At 35.0% G+C, this 22,817-nt stretch overlaps 4 protein-coding genes across 5 annotated transcripts; 3 read left to right on the forward strand and 1 right to left on the reverse strand.

The window, feature by feature from the left end:
- Positions 1-214: 214 nt before the first annotated feature.
- Positions 215-3,194, forward strand: LOC108209573 (polygalacturonase QRT3). Its single transcript, XM_017380556.2, has 3 exons — positions 215-733; positions 915-1,160; positions 1,982-3,194. The coding sequence occupies exons 1-3, from the start codon at positions 425-427 to the stop codon at positions 2,969-2,971; spliced, it is 1,545 nt and encodes a 514-aa protein (XP_017236045.1). The 5' UTR covers positions 215-424; the 3' UTR covers positions 2,972-3,194.
- Positions 3,195-5,435: 2,241 nt separating this feature from the next.
- Positions 5,436-7,129, forward strand: LOC108194004 (uncharacterized). Of its 2 annotated transcripts, none has more exons than XM_017360897.2 (3): positions 5,436-5,570; positions 5,889-6,004; positions 6,550-7,129. In XM_017360897.2, the coding sequence occupies exons 2-3, from the start codon at positions 5,909-5,911 to the stop codon at positions 7,000-7,002; spliced, it is 549 nt and encodes a 182-aa protein (XP_017216386.1). In that variant the 5' UTR covers positions 5,436-5,570; positions 5,889-5,908; the 3' UTR covers positions 7,003-7,129. The 2 variants fall into 2 exon arrangements, with proteins under 2 accessions (XP_017216386.1, XP_017216377.1); XM_017360888.2 differs by lacking the exon at positions 5,436-5,570 and adding an exon at positions 5,581-5,805.
- Positions 7,130-8,029: 900 nt separating this feature from the next.
- On the forward strand, positions 8,030-9,856 carry LOC108223509 (polygalacturonase QRT3). Its single transcript, XM_017397813.2, has 3 exons — positions 8,030-8,221; positions 8,336-8,566; positions 8,673-9,856. Exons 1-3 carry the CDS (start codon positions 8,030-8,032, stop codon positions 9,744-9,746), a joined length of 1,497 nt encoding a protein of 498 aa, XP_017253302.1. The 3' UTR covers positions 9,747-9,856.
- Positions 9,857-10,432: 576 nt separating this feature from the next.
- Positions 10,433-19,823, reverse strand: LOC108204354 (copper-transporting ATPase RAN1). The gene is made up of 9 exons (XM_017373741.2): positions 19,329-19,823; positions 17,956-18,570; positions 15,718-16,147; positions 14,942-15,267; positions 13,131-13,189; positions 12,677-13,019; positions 12,289-12,489; positions 11,892-12,149; positions 10,433-11,207 (listed from the first exon to the last, which is right to left on the reverse strand). The coding sequence occupies exons 1-9, from the start codon at positions 19,626-19,628 to the stop codon at positions 10,728-10,730; spliced, it is 3,012 nt and encodes a 1,003-aa protein (XP_017229230.1). The 5' UTR covers positions 19,629-19,823; the 3' UTR covers positions 10,433-10,727.
- Between the last annotated feature and the right edge of the window lie 2,994 nt (positions 19,824-22,817).

Raw genomic sequence — 22,817 nt, forward strand, 5'->3', positions numbered from 1 at the left:
TGGGGGAAAAGAAAACTAACCTCAACATATTTTACATGTTTAAAACGAACCCCGCTAAACACTGCCAGCAAACTTTTCTCTTTCTGTGTGTTTGAAAGAGTGAAGAAAAATTCATTCGTTACCACAAGTCTATATAAAACAACACAGTCTAACCTCATAATAGAGTCCTCTCGGGACACTCGAAATCTCAAGCACTGATTTGTGTGACCTAATACGTTAATAGCATAAAAACCGTTTATTTTTTACACTACTAGCTAGCCTGCCCCTCCCTTTTCGTGTCCTATATATTCACACCCATAAAGATATCTCTTACTATTTCTTTATAAGTCATTTCTTCAAGGTTGCAAGATCAGCCCTTCTCTTCCCATGACCTAGTTTTTCTCTTTTATTAATAGAGAGAATAAACAAAAAAAAAGGTTGCAATATGGCGAGAAGGGCTCCAGTGTTAGTGTTAGTGCTCATCGGCATAGGACTGCTGATGAATTGTATGATCACAGTTGATGCATATCATGAATTTTCAGCTGAGCATTATTTTCCAGGCAGCCGTTTCGGCGAAAATAAAAGAAGGGTGCAATTTTATAAGGCCCCGTCGATTGCTCAAGTTGACGGTACATTTCGTCCTCCTAGCCCTGTAATTCTTGATTCATCGGCGCCAAGCTCGCCTGCTCCGTCGTCGTATGTTCACGCGAAAGCTCCACAGCTGAGAACTCATTCAACAGCCCCATCACCATCAGTAAGTAAGCTTTTTGGTTTTTTGAATACAAATCAAAAAAATTGATTTAAAATCGATTTTTGTATCATAACATTCCAGTGGCTAGTTAAAATGTATAACTATATTTGATTTCATTAAATAGCTAGAGGTTGAATAAATTTAAATCAGATTTGTGAACTTGTTAGATGTTGGATACATGCAGATTAAAAATGGGGTGGCAAGGATACGTGAGTATCACGTGACGGCCTACGGAGCAGACCCGACCGGACAATCCGACAGCACGGATGCAATTCTGAGAGCCATAGCAGATGCAGTGCGAGGGCCAGGCAATGGGGAGATGATGAGAGGAATAGTGAATCTTGGCGGCGTTAGGATCGATCTTGAGGGTGGAATTTACAAGATCAGCCGCCCTTTGCGCCTTCCTGTTGCTGGCCGAGGTAACCTAATGGTAAATTTGCTTATTCCCATTTTTTTACCGCTTATGTAATTCTCACAAGTGTCAGATTGGTGTCAAGTTTCGATGTTTTTTGTGTGGTAAAACATGACATGTGAATCGTTTGTAAAAATTGCAATATAATTACTGGTGTAATTTTGGTAATTTTGGTTAGAGCCGATGGAGAAATAGTTCGGCAAAGACTAGAATATAGAGTAGTATACAGACCACTCAATGATTGACTGACATTATTCTAATTTAGACAATTTAGTAGATTTCTAAATATACAGTAGCAGTAGGTGATTTAAATGTGTGTAATAGGAAATCTTAGTCATGGTGTGGGTGGGGAGTGATGTTTAAGGGAGCCATTGCACCGGATTAATTATGGTACTTGTTATCAAAGATCTGATCAATCTGAGCACAGTTGGATAGCTCAAGTAGTTCAGAGTTTATCCTCTCGTCCTAGGTCTCGGGTTCTCAAGAATATTTGCCAAGAAATTACATGCTCCATATATAGGCTCTCTGTTTTGGCTGCTGCTGGTGCTTCTTCTTCTTCTGATTCTGCTGCATGTTTTTCATTTTCTTTTACCATGCTTGATTTACATGGAAAATTATTTAAAATTGTACAAAGTCAATAAGCATCATATATCGTTAATCCTTATGATATTCTCTTTTTCTCTTTCACACAATCCAATTATTTATTTCAATGCCCCACATTTACAATTATCAGTCATGATTCGGGTAATACTCAGGAAAATTAATCAATTATTTAAAATTCATGGCCTGTCATGATTCACAATATAGTGCTGATTGTGATTTTTGCTGGAAATAAACAGATTCACGGAGGGACCTTAAGAGCTTCTGATAACTTCCCAACAGATGGCTATCTGATTGATCTGTCAGCTTCATCTGATCTCGAATACATCTATGAATTTGTGACACTAAGAGACTTGATGCTGGACTCCAATTTCAGGGGAGGCGCAATTCAAGTTGTGGACTCACTCAGAACCAGCATTGACAATTGTTACATTACACACTTCACTACCACTGGTATCAGGGTCCAGGCTGGCCACGAGACGTACATTCGTAACTGCTACATGGGGCAACACATCACGGCGGGTGCAGATCCTGGAGAAAAAGATTTCTCTGGAACAGCCATAATTCTAGGAGGCAATGACAATGCTGTCACCGATACTGTGATTTTCTCAGCTGCCATCGGCATTGTCATTGAGGGTCAGGCTAATACGCTCTCTGGAGTACATTGTTACAATAAGGCCACGCCTTTTGGCGGTGTGGGGGTTTATTTAAAAGTCCCTGGCTTGACACAAACAAGGATTGTGAATTGTTATCTTGATTACACAGGCATCGTCGCTGAAGATCCTGTACAGCTCCACATTTCTAGTAGCTTTTTCCTGGGAGACGCGTTTGTTCTCCTCAGGTCAATTAAAGGAGTCGCGAATGGAGTTAATATTGTTGATAACATGTTTTCGGGGTCAGATCAGGGGATTGAAATAGTCCAATTGGATGAAAAAACAAGCAAATTCAAGGATGTGAAGCAAGTCATAGTTGATAGAAATAATGTGAATGGAATGAAAATCAAATCCACGATTGCTCGCGCGACTGTGGAGGGCAATGATAGCTCCTGGACAGTTGATTTCAGTCGAGATTTATTATTCCCGAATTTAATAAAATCGGTGCAATATTCATTGCAGGCCACTGGCAGCCAATTTCCTAATCATGCTCTGCGTAGCGTGACAGATAATCGTATCGTTATCACGACGGACAGGGTGGTTCCTGCCAGTGTTACTGTCACGGTGGATCAGTGAGTGCCAGGTTTGTGGCGACTATAGACCAAGTTTGCATATGACATTGGGACCTTTTTGGGATCCAGCTGCTTGTGCAGAGCTGATGGAGTTAAATTTACATACAATTTTCTTGATTTATTAAGTGTATATGATATACTATTGGTGAAAAGAAGTATAAAAACTATTAAGATGAATCTGATACCGGAAATGAATGGATATTTTAAATTTATGTGATTGCTGAGAAGCATGGCTTTTATGAAATTGGATCGGATAGTTTTACATATATATTTTAAGAAAAACTTAAAGAACGTTGCTGAACTGTTTAAGCTGTGAATTCGACCCTTGTTCATCCGAATCGAGAATCATAAATATCAGAACAAATATTCGTTACAAAGACATATAAGAGGTTAAATCGTGAGAAAAAGAAAAAAATTAAGTATAGAATTATGGGTACAATTTACATAAGTAGGCAGATGTACATTTTACAAGACATGTAAATGTTAGAGATGCGAGCATGACTTCCGTAAAAACACATCACATCGGAAGCTGATGCTACGTACAATACATGCTTTATGCGTTTTTCATCATCTATGAATTGTAAGTTGCAATTGACTATATGGGCCCTTTGGTACCCTTTCAAACGGTCTTGACAACAGTCAGTCGTACCAAATTTCAATTCAAAATTTCTCTTAAGTCAATTATATTAAATCATGAGTTTTGTTAGCAAGCTAGGATACCGCTCATCTATGCTATAGCTTGCCTAATTTTTGGCAAGGTGAGGAGCTAACTGACAGGTCTCTCTTCTCGCTTTCCAGTAGAATGCGAAATTCAATATTGATCTGAGATTCAATTCGTCAGAAATTGGAAAGTGTGGTGATTAGACGATGTTGTTATATAATTATTGATGTCTTAACATATTTTTCTTTTGCTTTTTCTTATTTTATGAATGCTTGTTGTGTGTCTTTATGCCACAATTGAGGTATGTTATCTCAAATTTTTGAAAATTTACTGTTATATTAATTTTGTTAAGTTAGATGAAGATGTGAATATACCTGTTACTTGTTATTTTTTCTCAATTAGTATCGTAGTTGTTTTGGTTAATTGTTATAGTTTTTGGACTCTATATTTTATTGTATTATTTCTTGGTTAGAATTTTAAGTTTCTTGTTCACTATTTATACCTCAAGATCATTGTTTGATTTGATTGGTTTTGTGATCATTTGTTGTTTCTTTTTTATCAAATTTGTCCAATAAGACGAGTGAATAAATTTTTAGTCAAGTCTTAAATCATGTGAATATTTAAGTTTTCGGTAAATGATTAATAAAAAATTATATTACACCTACAAAAATAATTAAAACGGACAAATATATAGTAAAATTAATTAAATCAGGATTTGAATCATCAAAGTTGTGATGGGTGAGCATAATTTGAAATGTAGTACATCCACCAACCACTTATTTTGGAGATAATCTTAACCATTTGTTATAGCCTTGACAAATATATATACACTTGTTTGGTGCAAACGAATTCAAACAATCGACTATAACTATGACACCGGACAATCTAACTAATGTGACAAAATAAAATTTCATAGATTTGCGATTCAGGATACGGAGAAAATAAGACAAACACTTACAACGAGAAAAAATAGGTCCAATATATGGGTAGAAAAATCTATCAATGAGGTACTAAACTCTCATTAGAGAGAGAAATTTAGTGAAAAACCAAACAAAATTAAGAGAGAATAAGGAAATTATAGAATAGTAAGTGATAATCAAAAAAAAGATAAATATTTCAAGCACTTTACTCCTTGGTTAATGCCAGTGTTTTAGCTTCTCCTGAAGCAGCAGTCTCCTGTGCTACTCCCACTGCTTCTGAATTGTATACGCCAAGACTTAATGGTAAAATGCTACACATATTTTAAAATTTTTGTAAAATATAATTTTATAATTTTTTATATGATTTTTGTTTTGAATAAAAATCTTGATATATTTTAAAAATTAAATATAGAATTATATTTTATAAAAATATTAAAATACGTAACAAACAGTAAAAAAACGTATAAAAATGAGTGGGATAAAGTAAGTAGCAAACTAGAAACGTATAAAATACAAGGATTCCCTTATATAAAAATATTTTTATGTTAGGATTTAGTATTATATAATTAAAAAAATGTTTAATTATATTAAATTAGGAAGCAGAATAAAAAAAATGATAAAGATGAACATAAAACAAAGTAATGGCATACACAAAATAATATAATAAATTCGTCCCTCTAATTTCTTTAACATTTTCTCACGCTTCATAAGTATTTGACCGTATAGAAAATATAATTTAAAAATATATTTTAAAATTTTATTTTCTGTATAATTTATTATTAAAATTATATAAATAATTAACTTATAAAATTTTATTTTATTAAAATTTTAAAATCCATAACTAACCACCCTTCTCAATGTAAAGAACAAGAACCAGGATTATTTTTTTTTTATCAGAAACTGGAAACAGACTCGAATCTTATTCCAGAAAAGAAAAACTAATAAATGTGACAAACTGCTAATTTATTCTTGACTTTTTTATTTTCCTTTTTTCTTTCTGAAGCTCGCATACAAAACAGCAGGTAACTCTCCTCCTAGCTTCCTCTTCACTATGCTGCTATACTCTTGATATATTTCATCGTTTGTATGTTTATATGTTTTATTTGTTTACTTTTATGATGGCCATATCAAACTGATGATGCCCAATTGAGGAGGGTGAACATTTTTTATTGATGTCTGCTATCTGTTTGATCAAAGTATCCTGAGAACCAAATTCCCTAGTTGTGTTGTATCAGGACTTCACGTTAATCTTTACAGGTGCTCTGCTCATTGTTGTGGGAATGTTGCTATTCGAAATTTTGTTTAACCTAATAGTAAAATTTCATTGTTTGAAAATTCAGGTGATTGGGTTGAAGGAAATATGCTTAAGCAAGTGCACAACAAGCTATTTGCTCGTGGAAGTGATAAAATTTTGCCTGCCTTGTATATGTTAAGAAAAGGTCTACATTGTGGACAGGTACACGCTGTAATGTCTACTTTATTTACAGACAGTTTTAGAACAACTGATAGTTATTTATTCCACTTTCAGAAGCAAAACTTCATGTCTTTGATGAACAGCTGAGTTTGATTAAGAAAGGCTTTCGAGAACCTACTTGTATATCTACCGTGATCCTTGACCATCAATTGATTATATATTACTTCATATTTGTATCTAACGATGTAGAACAAGTGTAGAAAAACATGAATGTAGATGAAGATGATAGTGAGGGTGGATGTAATCCTTTTGCAAAAAAAGTGAAGTCCGGAAACAAACTGTAACTTTAGTATAGAGTATTTGAGTTTAGCTGTAGGTGAATTCAATATTGCATCTCCTTATACTGTATTACCTGACTGAACTTTATTATCGGCTTCAATATCCAGTCATTTGTCAAATAGGATATAATTCATCCACCAGCAACAAATTATCGGCTTTTGGTAAAAAGAAAATAGATATTGTTTGCTATAATTCAGGGAATCATTAGCTTCGAATGCTCCTAACCATCTATTCTGTATAACTTGCAGCCTCGTTTAGCACCCAGGAGCTTTTTTGGAGTAGAGGATTTCCTTGATGATAACAATAGTCGACCGTACACATACCAGAAGGAGAAAAAGTCCAAGAATCCAAACAAACATGTATCATTCAAACAGCGCACTGTAGCTTATATGGAGCCTTTTACATTAGATGTGTTCATTTCAAAGCGTTTTGTCTCAGCCTCCATAACTCACAGAGTAACAAGCAAGCAAGTTGCTGTTGCCGGTACAAACTCCAAAGACATTAAAGCTGCACTCAAATCGCGATCAGATATTCCGGCATGTTTGTCTGTAGGTAAGATTTTATCGGAGAGGGCTAGGGAAGCGGATGTCTACACAGCTTCTTACACTCCAAGAGATAGGGACAAGTTTGAAGGGAAAATCAGAGCAGTTGTGCAATCCTTGATTGATAATGGAATTGATATTAAAGTCTACCTGGATTAGCTCATTTTTCATTTTTTGCTGGCATTTTTAAGAACTCTTGCTAGGTTTAGTATCCCTTGGACAATCTTTTGTAGTTATATTGTTGTGTGAAACATCATAATCAATGGTTGTGCTGTTTATTCCCTTATGCAACTCTTCTGACGTACATCTAAGGACTTCGTCTGCAAAATATACAATTTTGTTAAGCTATATACAGAATTTATGTTAAGAAACCTTTATTAGTTATGAACTTATGATACAGTAATTTCATGTACGATACAGGTAATTTTCATACATGTATTCTTGTATATATGGATTTTAATATACCAAATTATTGTTCTGTTTTGTAATTTGCCATAAGACGTTAACAAGAGGAGAGAATACACATGTACAATTGAACATGACTAACATATATATTAATCTAGGGTTTGTTTGAATTCAGGCCTTTTATGTTGCCTTTTTTAACAAAAACGGTGGCTTAAAATCCTTTTTTAAGTGGTCAAGTCAAGTGACCCACTTTACAACAATACAACTTATCAAACTTCAAATTGTGGGAATATATAATAATCTAATGGAAAAAACAATTTACCTTAAATTTTTCCCTATAAAACCTCCTAATAGTTGAGTCTTTCTTCATTATATTAATTTTTTAAATATAGTCATTAGGTAGAGGAATATAAATTATATAATAACAATTATCATTTTTTTGACAAAGGGTAGATGAATATAATTTGAACACTTTCCCCTCTAGAAAAGTTAAAAGAAAAAAATATGTGCACGAGTTAAAGGCCTAAAGCAAGCACTGCAGGCTAATTAATCAAAAACTTACAGCATAACCGCAATGTTTGACAAGCTGGAGAAATTATTTTACCATTACTTTTCATCCCCCAACTCTTTCTTAGATCTTACGTGCATGCACTTGCACCAAATAGCAATGCATGTAGTCTCTTACTACACTTCTCTATGTGCACTTATCATCTATAAATAAGCCCCTCAACCAAGCACTCAATATAATTCTCTTGCCTTGTTAACTTAATATTATCAAACAATGAGAATATCTTCAGTAGTTTACATCTTTGTCATGTTTCTGTTTGTAAACCAAGCATCGTGTAAGTTTCACAAACAGAAGAAATTATATGATTTCGAAACCAAGCTGCTTCGCAAGACCTCAGGAGGCGCAGCAGCAGCTCCATTGCCTAGCCAGGATTCCTCCTTTTCGATGCCTTCAAGCGCCCCAAAGGTGAACTAATTGTTACTAATTGTTACATGCATGCATGCTATTGCTATCTCTTTGTTTTCTTGTCTGTGTTAATTGCTTTGTTTACCAATTTTCTTGTTTGCATAACGTGAACAGAGTGTTGGCAGAGTGTTTTACCCTATAGGATACGGAGCTGACCCGAGTGGGGAGCAAGATAGCAGCGATGCAATACTTGAAGCAATGGAAGATGCAGTGAGGAGTGATAAACAAGGACTGGAACTAATGCCTGGAATTACAGACATGGGAGGTGTTGTTATTGACTTGCAAGGTGCTAGTTTCAAGATCAATAGACCAATTAGGGTCCCTGCCTTTACTGGCAATCTCGTGGTACCTAATTTCATTTCTTTTTATGAATGTTGATTCCTAAAACAGTGTGGCCATGGCGCATGTTAAAACAGTGTTAAACTTGATCAATAATATTTGGTTTTAATAGATTCAAGGAGGAACATTTCGCGCATCAGAGTCATTTCCAACTGATCGCCATCTAGTTGAGCTTTGGTCTCCAAACTCAATAAAACTTGACAGTACAGAGATTGCTCAACTTGATGGATTTTCTGACCAGAAAGTCCAAACTCATGGAATATACTATGAGGCCATTACTTTTAGAGACATTCTCTTCGATTCAGCTTTCCGAGGAGGAGGCCTTTTTGTGGTTGATTCAGCTAGAATCCGAATAGTAGATTGCTTCTTTCTCCACTTCATGACACAAGGCATTCTGGTACAAAAAGGGCATGAAACTTTCATTTCTACTTGTTTTCTAGGTGAACATCCTACAGTTGGGGGTGATAGACGTGAACGCGATTTCTCAGGCACAGCCATTGATCTTGCTAGCAATGACAATGCAGTCACTGACGTCGCCATTTTCTCAGCAGCCATTGGAATTACTCTAAGAGGCCAAGCTAATATTGTCACAGGTGTACATTGCTATAACAAAGCTACATATTTTGGCGGTGTGGGGATTTTGGTTAAGGCAGGACAGACTAGAATTGATAATTCTTACTTGGATTACAATTCTATAATCATTGAAGACCCTTCTCAAGTTCATGTCACTAATGGATTCTTCCTTGGAGAAGGAAACGTTGTGCTCAAAGCGATTAAAGGTCGGATATCTGGATTGACTGTTGTCAACAATATGTTCACAGGGAATGCAAAAAGTGCAAAACCAACCATTTGTTTAGATGGGAAGTTTACAAAGATTGATCAAGTTGTGATTGATCACAACAATGTGAATGGAATGAAACTGAAATCGACGGTTGGGAAGATGGTTGTGGCTGGAAAGGGGGCAAAATGGACGGCAGATTTCTCCTCACTCTTGGTATTTCCAGATCAAATAAATCATGTTCAGTACTCAGTTTATCAGGGACCAAGAGAAGTTTCTACAGGGCATGCATTGACAAAGATTTCGAAAAATGCTGTGGTTGTTGAAAGTGAAAAGGAGATTGAAGGGGTTGTTTCTATTGTAGTTGATCAGTATAGCCTGGATGGAGAACAATACTTATTCATGTAGATTGCAGGAATTATTTATTCTTGGACACAAAGAAGCCAGATAGACAGATTTTCTAGGATGGTATTATTGTTCGATTTCAATTTCAGTATAAAACCACACCGATGACTAGAACTACCATTAAACAATCCCCACCTAATCCTTGACAATTCATTTTGCATAACATGTATTACTTTCTTTCCGGTCCTTTCATCCTATTTTACATTATACGAAAGAAATTAGAATTTTGTCTAAAGAAATAAAATCGCATATTTCCTATCTCTATTTTACCTCAGATGTATGACATGTTATTATTTTTCTTGTAAGATAGAAATATAAGATGCATATTTCACATCTCCATTTTGGATCACATGTATGACCTGTGACCATCTTTCTGATGATAATATCATTGCATCACATGTACAATATATAATCATCTTTCTGGTCATGGTCATGGCATCCTAGTTTATATGAGATGTTTTGCGAAACATATTGTAGAAAACATGTTATATTGCTACTAAAAACTAACTAATTTTGCTGAAAACAGGAAGACGCAAGTGCATAGCTCATCACCATTAACCATCTTTATTACAGACGTTGCCATCTTGCAGGAGAAGTGAAGATTACAAGAGAGAAAAACTAATTCTATCATTTAATGGGCATCTAAGCAAATTTAATATTTAACTCTGGCTAATATATCAGGACACAAGTAAATTCCAACTATTTTACTCCAGCTTAAAAGTAAAGAGCTTTCAGTTTGTTTACTACAAAAGGTACAAACAAAACAACACAACAGGTATAAATTTGCTATATTTACATTGAACAAACAATGCAACACCACCACCACCACCACATTGACCTATTACAGCTGTGTGCTGTGAAGCTCGGAGAAAGAAATATAGTACAAAATTGGATGCTAGGAAGCAGTCAACATTCATTCCAACACCACCTCGTATATGACTTGGTTAATCCTTCTAATTTGGCTTACTTTCTGGTTTTCCCTAGCTAAGTTTCTACAGTTATTTCCAGAATATCCGTAAGTCTTGGTTTTCTGTATCTCCTAAGAAGCAAAGAAGAGCACACGACACTTACAGATGACATAGCCATACAGGCGCCAGCTGCCCACGGTGGCAATTTAAGCTTTACAAGCGGAAAGAATACACCAGCAGCGATAGGGAGGGCAGTTAAATTGTAAGCCATAGCAAACACATAATTCAATCTGATGCGTGAAAACGTCTTTCTTGAGAGATCGATCGCTGTTATAACATCTTCCAAGTTGCTCTTCATCAACACATAATCGGCAGCCTCAATTGCAATATCTGTTCCAGCTCCAATAGCCATACCAACATCAGCAGCAGCTAGAGCCGGTGAATCATTGATACCATCACCCACCATAGCCACTATCCTTCCATTTTTCTGAAATGAACGGATGACATCAGCTTTCTCAGCTGGCATTACCCCTGCCCTTACGTCATGAATACCTACCTGCATGTAAAGTACATATTAATATTTGCTACATTTTTTATGTAATTATGTTTTAACAGACACTACTAGAGTAGCTGCTGCTGCCGCCATTGTCTTAGCAATCGTCACTCAACATTGAGCGAATCAGCTTAATAAGAACAGTTGCAATTTTAATCTTTACACTATATGGACATGCAATTCTTGCTTATCCTGCCAAAGATGCTCAAATCAAATAAAGATACATGTGGTTGGTGACTACAACATATTTCTATTAATATTTTTAAACCAGAATCTTTGATATCTAGTTACTCCCACATAAATTAGGTCGATCAATCCCAAAAATAATGTCCACTTACTTAATAATAGAGTATGGGCTAAATATTATATCCGTTTTCATCTTTATAGTTACTTTAAACTCCACTTTCCGACCTACATTGTTGGCTTTCTTTTCCTAAATTAAATGAGGTTCCATAGGGTCCCACTAAGAGTTAAAAACCAACGTCAACTCTAATGGCAACTTCCTCAGTTTTCAGTAAAGCATACTGGGAATCTATTCAGAAAATTTCATGCCCTGAGCATAAGATCAGAGGGGTTCAAGTTTAACTAATTAACAGGGCGTTAGTACCAATGCTTGTTATACAAGGTGAAAGCAACCAATTGAGCATTTAAATTGTGGGAATTGATTTAACCCTGACATTTACTCACCTCTTTAGCAACAGCTTGAGCCGTCCTCCAGTTATCCCCAGTAACCATCACAGGTGTGACACCCATTTTCAAGAGGGCTTCTACAACTACAGCAGCTTCTCTCTTTAGTGAATCTGCTACACCCAAGACACCAATAAAGACCGAACCATATGCCACAAGTATGCCCGTCTTAGCACTTTCTTCCAGCTCCACCACAAATTTCTCAGCATGAGTTGGGATATTAACTCCACTTTCTGTAAGCAAACTACGATTACCAACCTGTTAAATGCGCATGATTTAGTTAAAGCAAAAAAACAATAATTATGAGTTATATTTGGCATTAGAACACACTTCTGCTTATTTATCTTTCGTCACTATAATATAGTATGAACATGCAAGCAAAGTCTCAGAAACTCACCAAAACCTGTTTTTCATTTATAATGCACTGGATGCCTCTTCCAGGTAGAGCACAGAACTCTGATGCATCAAGAAGCCATCCAGAATATTTGGGGTCTTTTTCAGGGTATTGAATATTGGAGGTAGTAGAAGGCTCCTCAAAGAAGTGGAAATGGCGTGCATACTCCAGTATAGCTTTTGCCAAAGGATGTTCACTGCTAGCCTAAACGAAGAAAAGATGAATTTATCAAGTTTAATGGAATATTACAATCGATTATATACACTATACAAGGACAGCCAAATACATTAGCTGACATGTGTGGAGCCCTTCTTTTACTTCATGTCTAGCTCTATCATACTTTATAATACATGGGGTACGCTCGTCTTGAAGTTTAAGAATTGAACCTTACCTCAGCTGAAGCTACCAACGTAAGAAAATCCCCACGCTGCATTTCTGTGAAAACTTTAGCTGTTGTAACTGTAGCCTTTCCTTGGGTTAAAGTGCCTGTTTTATCAAATACAACACAATTTACCATCTGAGCTCTCTCCAATGCATCTCCACCTTTGATTAACACTCCATTATTAGCTCCGACCCCAGTTGCAACCATGACAGCAGTTGGGGTAGCCAAGCCAAGTGCACATGGACACGCAATCACTACAACTGATATTGCAAACATGAGAGCGAAAACAAAGTGATTTCCATTTTCAGGAAGCCATTGTTCTGAATAAGAACCAGTAACTCCACCAATATACCTACAGAATATTATATTAACATGCAAGTATATTAGAATTTTCAATGAATAGAATAGTAGTATAGTACTATCAGTTATCTACAACACTATTTACAGTATAAAATGTACTTACCAACCAGAAAATGTCAACAATGAAAATAGAATAACGGTAGGAACAAAAATGCTCGCAACCTGCAAGTAATAGAGATAAAATGATGAGGATGATGATAGAGTTATGATTCAGCGGAACAGTGACATATTCTGGAGAACACAACAAAAACCACTCAGACTCTCTGCTGATTTATGTTACCATCAGAAATCATCAAGAAGATAGTATAGATCCAAGGATAATGCTATATAGACCGAAGCTCATCTTATAGACGGGTATATATAACTGTTAATTTTATGTAGGAATATCTATCCTCATATATAAAAAAGAGTCCAACAAACAGAGGAATATTAGCTAAACACGTCGGTCCACTACTCGGCTTTTATATATATTCACCGACTGCAAAGGTTGGTCCGTATATATTTCCCTAGAACTTTCAGGCAACAAAAAAAACGTTTATTAATAAAGCATATGCTATAAACCATAAACTTGTCTGTTTCACTGGTAACAAGTTTTAGCTTTTAACATTTATTGGTGAAATTAGTTAACGAATTACAAACCAGCTTAAAGGATGAGTGCTTTCTTACGATTTTATGAGGCAGAAAAGAGAAAATTTGTTTCAGAAATGCAGGATTCATTTTGTCCATGTTTAGATGATCTAGCAAAAACTTGATCTATCAATTCTATCAAGGGATATCACAATCAAACTTATTCAAATGGGATTGTCAAAGCTCCTTTTAATTTCCCCCAATTTCAGTTGCAATAAGTGCCTTTAATTCCAAGCGGAAAAAAGTCTGCTACGACAAGGTTGTTCGACTTGTTTAGTGGTGAGAAGAGAAATAAAGGGACTATTAAAAAACATTAACCTGAAGCAGTAGCCAAAAAGGTGTAAACATATACTGAGTCTCTTTAAGCATACACTCCTTCTCCACTATCCATCCCCTTGGATTTTTCATATTGATCACTATTCTCTCAATACTCACTTCAAAGTTTAACTCAAGGATTGCCAGAGTTCTTACAATATAAGATTATAACTTGTTTCAAATAGGCATGGACACTCCTGAAAAGTGTTCAGGATGGTAAATGATGGATTATGCTGATAGAAATTGGCACTACAATGCTTTTCTTCTGTTGATGTAATCGACATGCTTTTAGAGTAAACCGATGTTAATATTATACTATGCTTACACCAAGAGGTTTGTAAACTTGCAGAGAATTTAAAAATGGGTTTCATTATATTTCCTTGATCAGTGAACTTCTAAACCTGCATCAGGTCACGTTGATAAAACTTATTTAACCTAGAGTAGTTGATAAGACCCATATTCCGGTACATAGTATTAAAATGCCACTATGTCCTTCATCTTGAATTTCTAAGATGTTAATTACTAAATTCTGAGCACGATTGGATAGCCCAGTGGTGGGTTTGACTTCCCCTAATGTACTGTCTCTCAATATGAAAATCAATATATTACAGAATTCTAGAACGGAAGTTACCAGCAAAAAAAGGTTGACTACAGGAACCTTGGAAAGGAAATTCACAAAAAGAGTCAATTGCTCAATAAGCATGTCATTTCACTAGAGATCACTACTTATGGAACTTGTTACTTGTCATCTATGTGTTTTAATATGTAATGTGTATTCAACGAACAAGCACCACAAAAAATTATATCAACAAAGCATGACCAAATAGGATGGAGGAAATGAAAGGGAAAACAATTTATAGAATAATTAGCAAAGAAATAAATGACTAATAAAAAGAACAATTTCATGACCTTATTTGAATTCAAAAATAATGAAAAGTTGCAACTTGTTCCTAATTTATAATTATTACTTACATAATCTGCAAATTTCTGAATAGGAGCTTTGGACATTTGTGCCGTCTCAACCATAGATACTATTTGGCTTAAAACTGTGTCTGAGCCTACTTTGGTAGCTTGTATGTGAAGCGAGCCACGTAAATTTATGGTGCCACCAATAACTGAACAATTGACCTCCTTGGAAACTGGTATAGCTTCACCAGTAACCATACTCTCATTGACATAGCTTGTACCCCAAACAACCAAGCCATCCACTGGAATTTTTGTTCCAGGAAGAACTTTTAGGACATCACCAGGATAAATCAGCAGAGCATCAATTTCCTTTTCTCCAACAATTTTGCCACCTGGGATCCAGTAGATTAAATAATCACAAATTTAATAGAAATTACAATAATGATATGTGAGCTTTAAAAGTGTGTGAATGGGCTTAGGAATAGCCGAACAGAATTAACGAAGTTAATTAAAATTTATAAACTATTTCGTTAATTAAATTTATAAACTATCAATTGTCTTTAAAACAATACATTGTTTTAGTCATACTGATGTGCAGACCACTATTAACTTCTCAGAGAAGACTTAAATTTTAACCTCCTGACATTGAGGGGAAAGGGATGACCAAAATGGCAACGCCTTGACCCTATGCTCAACGCTTTTTTTTATAAATTCTTCTATCATCTCATGGATTATGTGTAGCATACAAGAAAAGATAAAAGTAAAACCACAACTAGATAAATATCAAAAATCAAATAAACTGGTCCTCAATTTTTTTTTAAACAGGGTCAGAAGCAGTGTACCCTTGTCTTTAAGAAGCAGAATTGCTGTTGCCGGTGCTAATTCCACCAACTTCTTTATAGCATCTGAAGTTTTTCCTTTAGCAAGAGTTTCTAAGTACTTCCCCAGCAATACAAATGTTATCAGCATTGCACTTGTCTCAAAATATGTAGGTGACCAAAACCCAGTTACTGCACCATATAGCAGCGCGCAGACGGAATAAAAGTAAGAAGCAGAAGTTCCCAACGCCACCAGAACATCCATGTTTGTTGAACCATTTTTTAGGGCTCTCCAAGCTGCAACATAAAAACGCTTCCCAATAACAAATTGCACAACAGAGACTAATGCCCACTTCAACCAATCACCCATTATGAAAGGTCCACACTGCCGGAGCAACAACGAGTACAGTAGAGGAATGCTTGGACAAACAACTCGCATGAAAAAGAGAGGAATCTGGTGACAGCAATTGAAGTCAAAACTGAGTTAATTACAAAAATCGATAAAAATGACAAGAAATGTGTGTTAGGCATACAGAAGAGGAATGCTTGGACTAACAACTCGCATGGAAAAAAAAAAAGAGGATCTGGTGAAAGTGATTGCAGTAAAAACTGACTAAATTATAAAAAAAATGAAAATAAATGATAAAAATGTCTGTTAACCGTTCATGCAAAAGAATTCTTAACCTTCTGGTCGGTTGACTTTACAATAAATATATTCCACAATATTATGAGTCGGTTATGTTTTCGATTAAACAAAGATGTCTTCCCGATCAAAATACATAAAAAAGGCAGAAATATGGTGGTTATATACTCATATGAGTATTATATAAAGAAGTCCCAGCCTATCTGCTAGTATATATTTATACATAATTAAAAAGCCGCGGATAATATTTGCCGCATAATTTTGCTCCTTCGTCTTTTAGCCTTGTCAAATAAAATCCCATTCAATTTCTTACATATACATACAATAAAAACATTTATTATATTTACTGTGGAGAAATAAATATTTCAGTGTTCGACTCCTAGCTAAAATCAATATTATCGGCTCTTTTCATTGCAAAAAGGCAAAACACAATCACTTTTTTACTACCTACTTGTGGTTGTGCGTACAGCTTAGCATGTCATGAAATTTTAATATATATTCACGTGCACAAACACTTCAGCAGACTCCCTTTATATATATTTCTACTAACTCTATGTCTATATATAAGTATAACTCCTATTCATGGTTATTACGGCGCCAAGTCGAGCCTCGACGCCCGAGTACCTTCGAGAAGACTAGTCGACAAGTCGCCCGACTAGTCGTAAAAAGTCGACAAAGTGTTCATTATACATATACTTACCAGATTTAATATATAGTATAACTAAACACATCAGTTTCATAATTTATATCAAAGGTACTAGAATAATTAGTTCAAAATTTGCATAGGTACTACATATAACATCAATATTCCAAATATCAAACATATCCAAGCAAATAAAAACATATATATGACTAATATCAAGCAAAGTCATCTATCTTACATTCTTAATATCATTTTCATCTCCATCTTTTTCTTGTGTACTGTCATTTGGTTCATGGTACACCACAATTATGGTTATGAAGGTCCTAAGTCAGGTTTCGAGACTCTCGGGCGACCTTCGCGTCAACTAGTCGGCGACAAGTCGGCCTTCGAGATTCTCGGCGCCCGAGTACCTTCGCGTCGACTAGTCGGTGACTAGTCGTCTTCGTGATAACAATGCTCCTATTATAGTTCGTGTGCTCTTTAAATCACACATAATAACAGTATTTCCCTTTTAAACATTTTACAAGTAAATAGGATTGGAAATACGACTTTTCACTTTAGATATACAGATATTAAAGTTCCAGGTAAGGATTATGGGCTTATGAAGTCGATACAACATAGGACAAAGCTGCTTACATAAACAGGAACAAAATGAGAACAACAAAATGACAATTGTACCCAGAAAGATAGAAAAAGCTACTCCCTCTGTTCCTATATATAGGTTGTTTGACTATTTGGACCTAACTTTAGGTGTTTTGACCATATAACAAAAAATAAAATTCTTATAAAAAAAATTCTGAATAGAAATATTACATAAGTATTTTTATTTAGGAAAAGAAAATATTAAATTCTAATTTTAGATGTGGTCAAAACTTCTTAAGTTTCATGCAAAAAATCAAACGACCTATATAAAAGACCAGAGTGAGTAATACTATTTTCACTTAGATTCGGTGTCAGAAGAAAGGCATATACTTACACTGAGAAAGAGACTAGTCATGAAGAGACGAAACATGTTAGAGGTTTCTTCAAGATCCTTGGAGGTCATTCTCGTGTAAGGGTTTTTGACATGTAGCTTAATATTTCCAGAGCTTCCTTCTTCAATCCCATCAACTAATGCTCTTGAACTAAGAACTAGTGGATCAAATAAAACTTCTAATTCTTTTGATGTCCTGTTGAAATAAAATTGTCTCACTCCCTTCAAATTGCACAGTATTCCTTCTAGAAGCTTTACATCCATTTCGCTCAATATACCTTTCACATCGAGGATGATTTTATCCTGTTGGCTGCTTTGTAGGAGTGAACCTTCAAAACCAGCATCTTCAATTGCTTCTACTATCTCATCCTTAGTAATTAAAGTAGGATCATACTCTACCTCTCCTAAAGATGTAGCCAACGCAACAACTGCTCTTTTTACTCCAGGAAGTTTCCTCAGGATACCTTCAACAGAATTTACACATGCTGCACATGTCATACCTCCAATCGAAAACTGGCCCACTAATGTGCTGCTTGAACTTTTTTTAGTTGAACTGGCTTCTGGTACAATCTCAGCCTCAAAACCAGCATCTTCAATAGCATTTTTTATGTCATCATCCTGAACATAGATTGGAAATGTAAATAAATAAAAGTAACATCAGTATGCAACAGACAATTATGTAAGATCCTCCAACATATCTCATTCAAATTTTATTAGTGTTTTAACATATAAGCATCATTAAACATATTTAAACATTTTCATTTTTTGTTCTTTCTTTTTTACTAACACAACAGTTCTGCTCGAGATTAATCATAACAAACCCTGATCAACATCAGAATAAGATTCAACAACTGTATACATATATAGGTGACATTTCAAAGTTAGACTCTAATTAAAGTTTAAGCATCTACATAATGGTCATAACCAAAGATATATAAACATAACACATTTCCATTTTTAATTAAATTACCTTGTTACTTGAGCTTGATCCTAACTAATCACGATTAGATACAGCAACTATATATATGTAGAAAAGAATTTAAAAAGTTCAATTAAAGTTGATGCATTTATAATATATAATCATAAATTAATGTAGCTAGCAGCTACGAATATTAGTATTTGTTTCATTTTGACTTGGATCGCAGTTCTACTCAAGCTTACTCTAATAAATCGCAAACATAGACAACTATATATAGACACACACATAAATACTCCCAAACTAACGTAGCTTAACACGAAATTCTATTTCATATTACCTGATTCAAAGTTTCAACAGAGCTTAATCCTACCAAATTATGATCAACATCAGAAACAGATACAACAATGATAAAACAACAAAAGCCCAATAAAAAGGTGAGGAGGAAAAGAAGACTAACGTTGACCGAAGCGGAATCGAAAACGACGTCGGCTTTGTTCTGAAGAAGCGAAACCGAAGCCCTAACAACGCCGATTAAGCTCTTCAAAGCTCCTTCGACGGAATTAGAACACGCCGAACAAGTCATCCCGGTAATTCTGACCTGAATTCTCCGATGATTGGAAGAAAGGCTATAATTAGCATCTTCATTCTCACCGTCCTCGTCGTAGGAATCGAGGAGTCGGACGTCTTCGAGCTCGTCGCCGTCCGGCAAGTTTCGATCGGCGCCGGTCAATTGGATGTTCTTTTGAATTGGCGCCATCGAAAGCACCGGAGAGGCGACAATAGAACCGGAGGAGGAGGCTATGTATGAATAAATTATATGTATAGTGTATATATGCAGTAATAAATAAATCAATGAACGTAACGAGAGAGATTTTTGTGGAGAGAGAGAGAGAGATTGACTTGAGAGAGATTCAAGAGAGAGAATGAGTTGGTTATAAATGGATGTGAGGGATGATTATACAACAACTACCAATTACCAAACTTATTGAAATTAAAATATTGATGCGTATGAGCTGAGGTAATAATATATTAAAAATATGGTAAATGTATTTTGGCAGCTGGTCATGATATTAATATCAGCATATATTCAATCGAAAAGGTATGTGAATAATTTTAGAATAGTATAATATATTACTGAATAACATTTTAGCACTCTTTTTTATATATCAAAATTTTAAAATTTTCGAACTCATTTGTTCCACATTTTTTTTTCGATTCAACATATGATACTAACATACGTATGTCAAGAATCCGGAGATTCATGTAATTTTGCTTTCTTTTTCCTAGCTCTAAATATAATTCCCATAATCGTGTTTTTAATATATAGATTATTGTTTAATAATAGTGTCTTTAGTTTGGTTGGATTAAAATAAACTTATCTTTGGGTAGTGGCAAACGCGGCAGCCGTCGAGGAATGTGTCTGCATTGTAAGCAAACAAGCCTGCTTTTATTACACTATATTTCCGGTTATAGCCGACGCTTGCAATTGTAGTACTGGTCGTTTTATCTCCGATGTTTCAGCGTGTTGACGACCAAATACAATGTTTGGAGTTCGGTAGACGTTAGACTTTCCTGCATAGTATATGTTTTTACAAATCAAAATAATTAATCTCTGTCATTTGAAAATTTTGGAGTACCTAACACTCCTCATATATAATAGATACTATTTTAATAATACATAAATCTATAATATTTTTTACATTATTAATTAATATAATCGGTAGCATTGAAATAAAATATTTTACAGATTCAGCAAAATTCATGATATGTATTTATAAGTCTAATTTATCCACCCATTTCAGCAGACGCGTTTTATATGCTCTAAGACAATTAATCTATATTATATATAACATAAATTATATATAATTTTGGAGATAATATTGGATTGATTATGATTAATCATTCAAAATAATTTTTGATTATTTTGATTATTTTTATTAATTTCTAATAATTATTTAATTTTATTAATTTCTAATAATTATTTAATTAATTTATGAATGATGTACTCACCATCTAATTTACACTTTTTATAGTAAATTGTTTATAAACATTGGCTGTAATTTATGATACATAGATTATCATCCAATGTAATTATCATCAAATATTTCTCACGTGAATCGATAATTTTGAACAACATATGCCTCAACATAAAAATATAATGTCACTGAGCCACTCGAATATAACAACACAAGATACTTGGATCGTGAAACAGAAACAATTATTGGGTTTTCCTTTTTGTCTCGGGGAGAATTATCACTTAAACAAGTGGAATCCGATATCAATCCCAACAATTTTTGTCTTCTTCATTTTGTGTCCATTATGTAACTAAAGTGATATGACTTGTGTTCATGCCTCATATAGTGTTGTCATATTATTTTCTTATTCGTTGTCCAATTCACCCAACGCAACTCAACCATTTGGCATTTTTTGGTTCATTTAACACCTCATGCTAAAATACGTAAATGACTTGTCATTTGAAAGCATAATTTTGAAATTTTTTTATTTGACAGAGTAATTATAAGTTATTTTATCATTTCAATTTTTAAATTTAATTAATCACAATGTGTTTTAAAAATAATACAATAAATTTAAGAAATTAATTATTAATGCACTAATTTAACATATCTAATTAATATCCGATTCATCATTTCGATTAATCTCCTGTCATCTGATTTTAGTCGCATTTTAGTAGTTTCATTGTGACTCCGCGGACTACTGGACTAGTAACCATTCTCGTTTTTAAATTGAGTAATAGTAATAAACCCTTTTCGCTAAGTTTTAGCTTTATGACCTGTGCAGCAATGTCATAAGGATCCATATTTTATGTCATTTGGATAAATGTAGCTTTGGAAGTCTACTAGCTAGCTGACTGTTCGGTGCATTACATAATTTCCCCTAAATTTGGCTGATCTTGATAGATATACCACAGCGATCACCAAGGGCCAGAGAATACCAACTTCTACAATCCAAAGCAACTATAATCCTCAAGATGCACGATGACCATATTTTCTGAAAATTCTCACATGAAATTGGATCTGTTTGCATTTTAGTTTATGTAAGATGAAAAAGGCAATAATATATACTTCACAATCAAAACACCTCTAACCGGGAACTGGATTTTTATCCAGATGGCATAGTATTGGAAGCATCTTATAAGCTTTCTTTATCAGAATATGAAGGAACTTGCCCTTTTAAAAATTGATATACTGTACTTTCCTGATCGAGAGTAAACTGCACGGTCACAGTGGATGAGTTTAGCTATTTTTGAGGCAGAACGAGTGCAAGGCATAATTTTTGTATTGCATATGGCCCTAAAAGGGATTGAAAGTATTATCAAAATGAAAATCAGAAATCCACTGTTTTCTTCCGAAGTAGCCATAGGAAACTGCTGTCTGCCTGGAAAAGTATATGCTTACTGACTTACTCTATATCTGATATGAAATGTCAAGCGATGATCAGCAGGATCAATAACAATGTGCGAGTATAACAGAACCAACATACATATCCGATGCAAACGCCATCTGATGGACTTGGTTTCTGTCCCTTTCTCTCTCTAGAATGTGAGAGCAATTCTTGTGTTTATGTATATGTGTGTATTTTTGTGTCCCTCCCAGATGAAGATTAGGGTTTTTCCTTTTATATCTTCTTTTTGCTGAGTCATTCCTGCTTCTCTTCCCCTTGTGCCATCTGGGTGACTCTACTACTTATAGAGCAGGTGACTGTTTGAAGCTACTATACAGGCAGGCAGGTGAGTCAACAGGGATTAGGGGGCAGGTGTTCCTACGGATGGAAGGCACGTGTCTTCGTCGTAGGCTAAGCAGGCGTGATAGGGATCGCAGGGTAGGCTGGGTTCCTAGGGGAAACGGCCTCAGACCCTACGGTCCTTTGGCTACTTATAAGGTTGATTTTTGAGTCTATCATTTGCCCTCGTGGTCGAGGAGCCTTC

Source organism: Daucus carota, chromosome 1, assembly GCF_001625215.2.
Source record: "Daucus carota subsp. sativus chromosome 1, DH1 v3.0, whole genome shotgun sequence".
NCBI lineage: Eukaryota > Viridiplantae > Streptophyta > Magnoliopsida > Apiales > Apiaceae > Daucus > Daucus carota.

Coding starts and splice junctions, on each gene's coding strand:
- LOC108204354 (XM_017373741.2), bottom strand. CDS start 19,628: ATGGCGCCAATTCAAAAGAACATCCAATTGACCGGCGCCGATCGAAAC. Junction 18,571..19,328: donor TCGATTCCGCTTCGGTCAAC/GTTAGTCTTCTT, acceptor ATCTATGTTCAG/GATGATGACATAAAAAATGC. Junction 16,148..17,955: donor TGACTAGTCTCTTTCTCAGT/GTAAGTATATGC, acceptor TGCTGTCACCAG/ATTCCTCTCTTTTTCATGCG.
- LOC108223509 (XM_017397813.2), top strand. CDS start 8,030: ATGAGAATATCTTCAGTAGTTTACATCTTTGTCATGTTTCTGTTTGTA. Junction 8,222..8,335: donor TGCCTTCAAGCGCCCCAAAG/GTGAACTAATTG, acceptor TAACGTGAACAG/AGTGTTGGCAGAGTGTTTTA. Junction 8,567..8,672: donor CCTTTACTGGCAATCTCGTG/GTACCTAATTTC, acceptor TGGTTTTAATAG/ATTCAAGGAGGAACATTTCG.
- LOC108209573 (XM_017380556.2), top strand. CDS start 425: ATGGCGAGAAGGGCTCCAGTGTTAGTGTTAGTGCTCATCGGCATAGGA. Junction 734..914: donor CAACAGCCCCATCACCATCA/GTAAGTAAGCTT, acceptor GGATACATGCAG/ATTAAAAATGGGGTGGCAAG. Junction 1,161..1,981: donor CTGGCCGAGGTAACCTAATG/GTAAATTTGCTT, acceptor GGAAATAAACAG/ATTCACGGAGGGACCTTAAG.
- LOC108194004 (XM_017360897.2), top strand. CDS start 5,909: ATGCTTAAGCAAGTGCACAACAAGCTATTTGCTCGTGGAAGTGATAAA. Junction 6,005..6,549: donor AAGGTCTACATTGTGGACAG/GTACACGCTGTA, acceptor TATAACTTGCAG/CCTCGTTTAGCACCCAGGAG.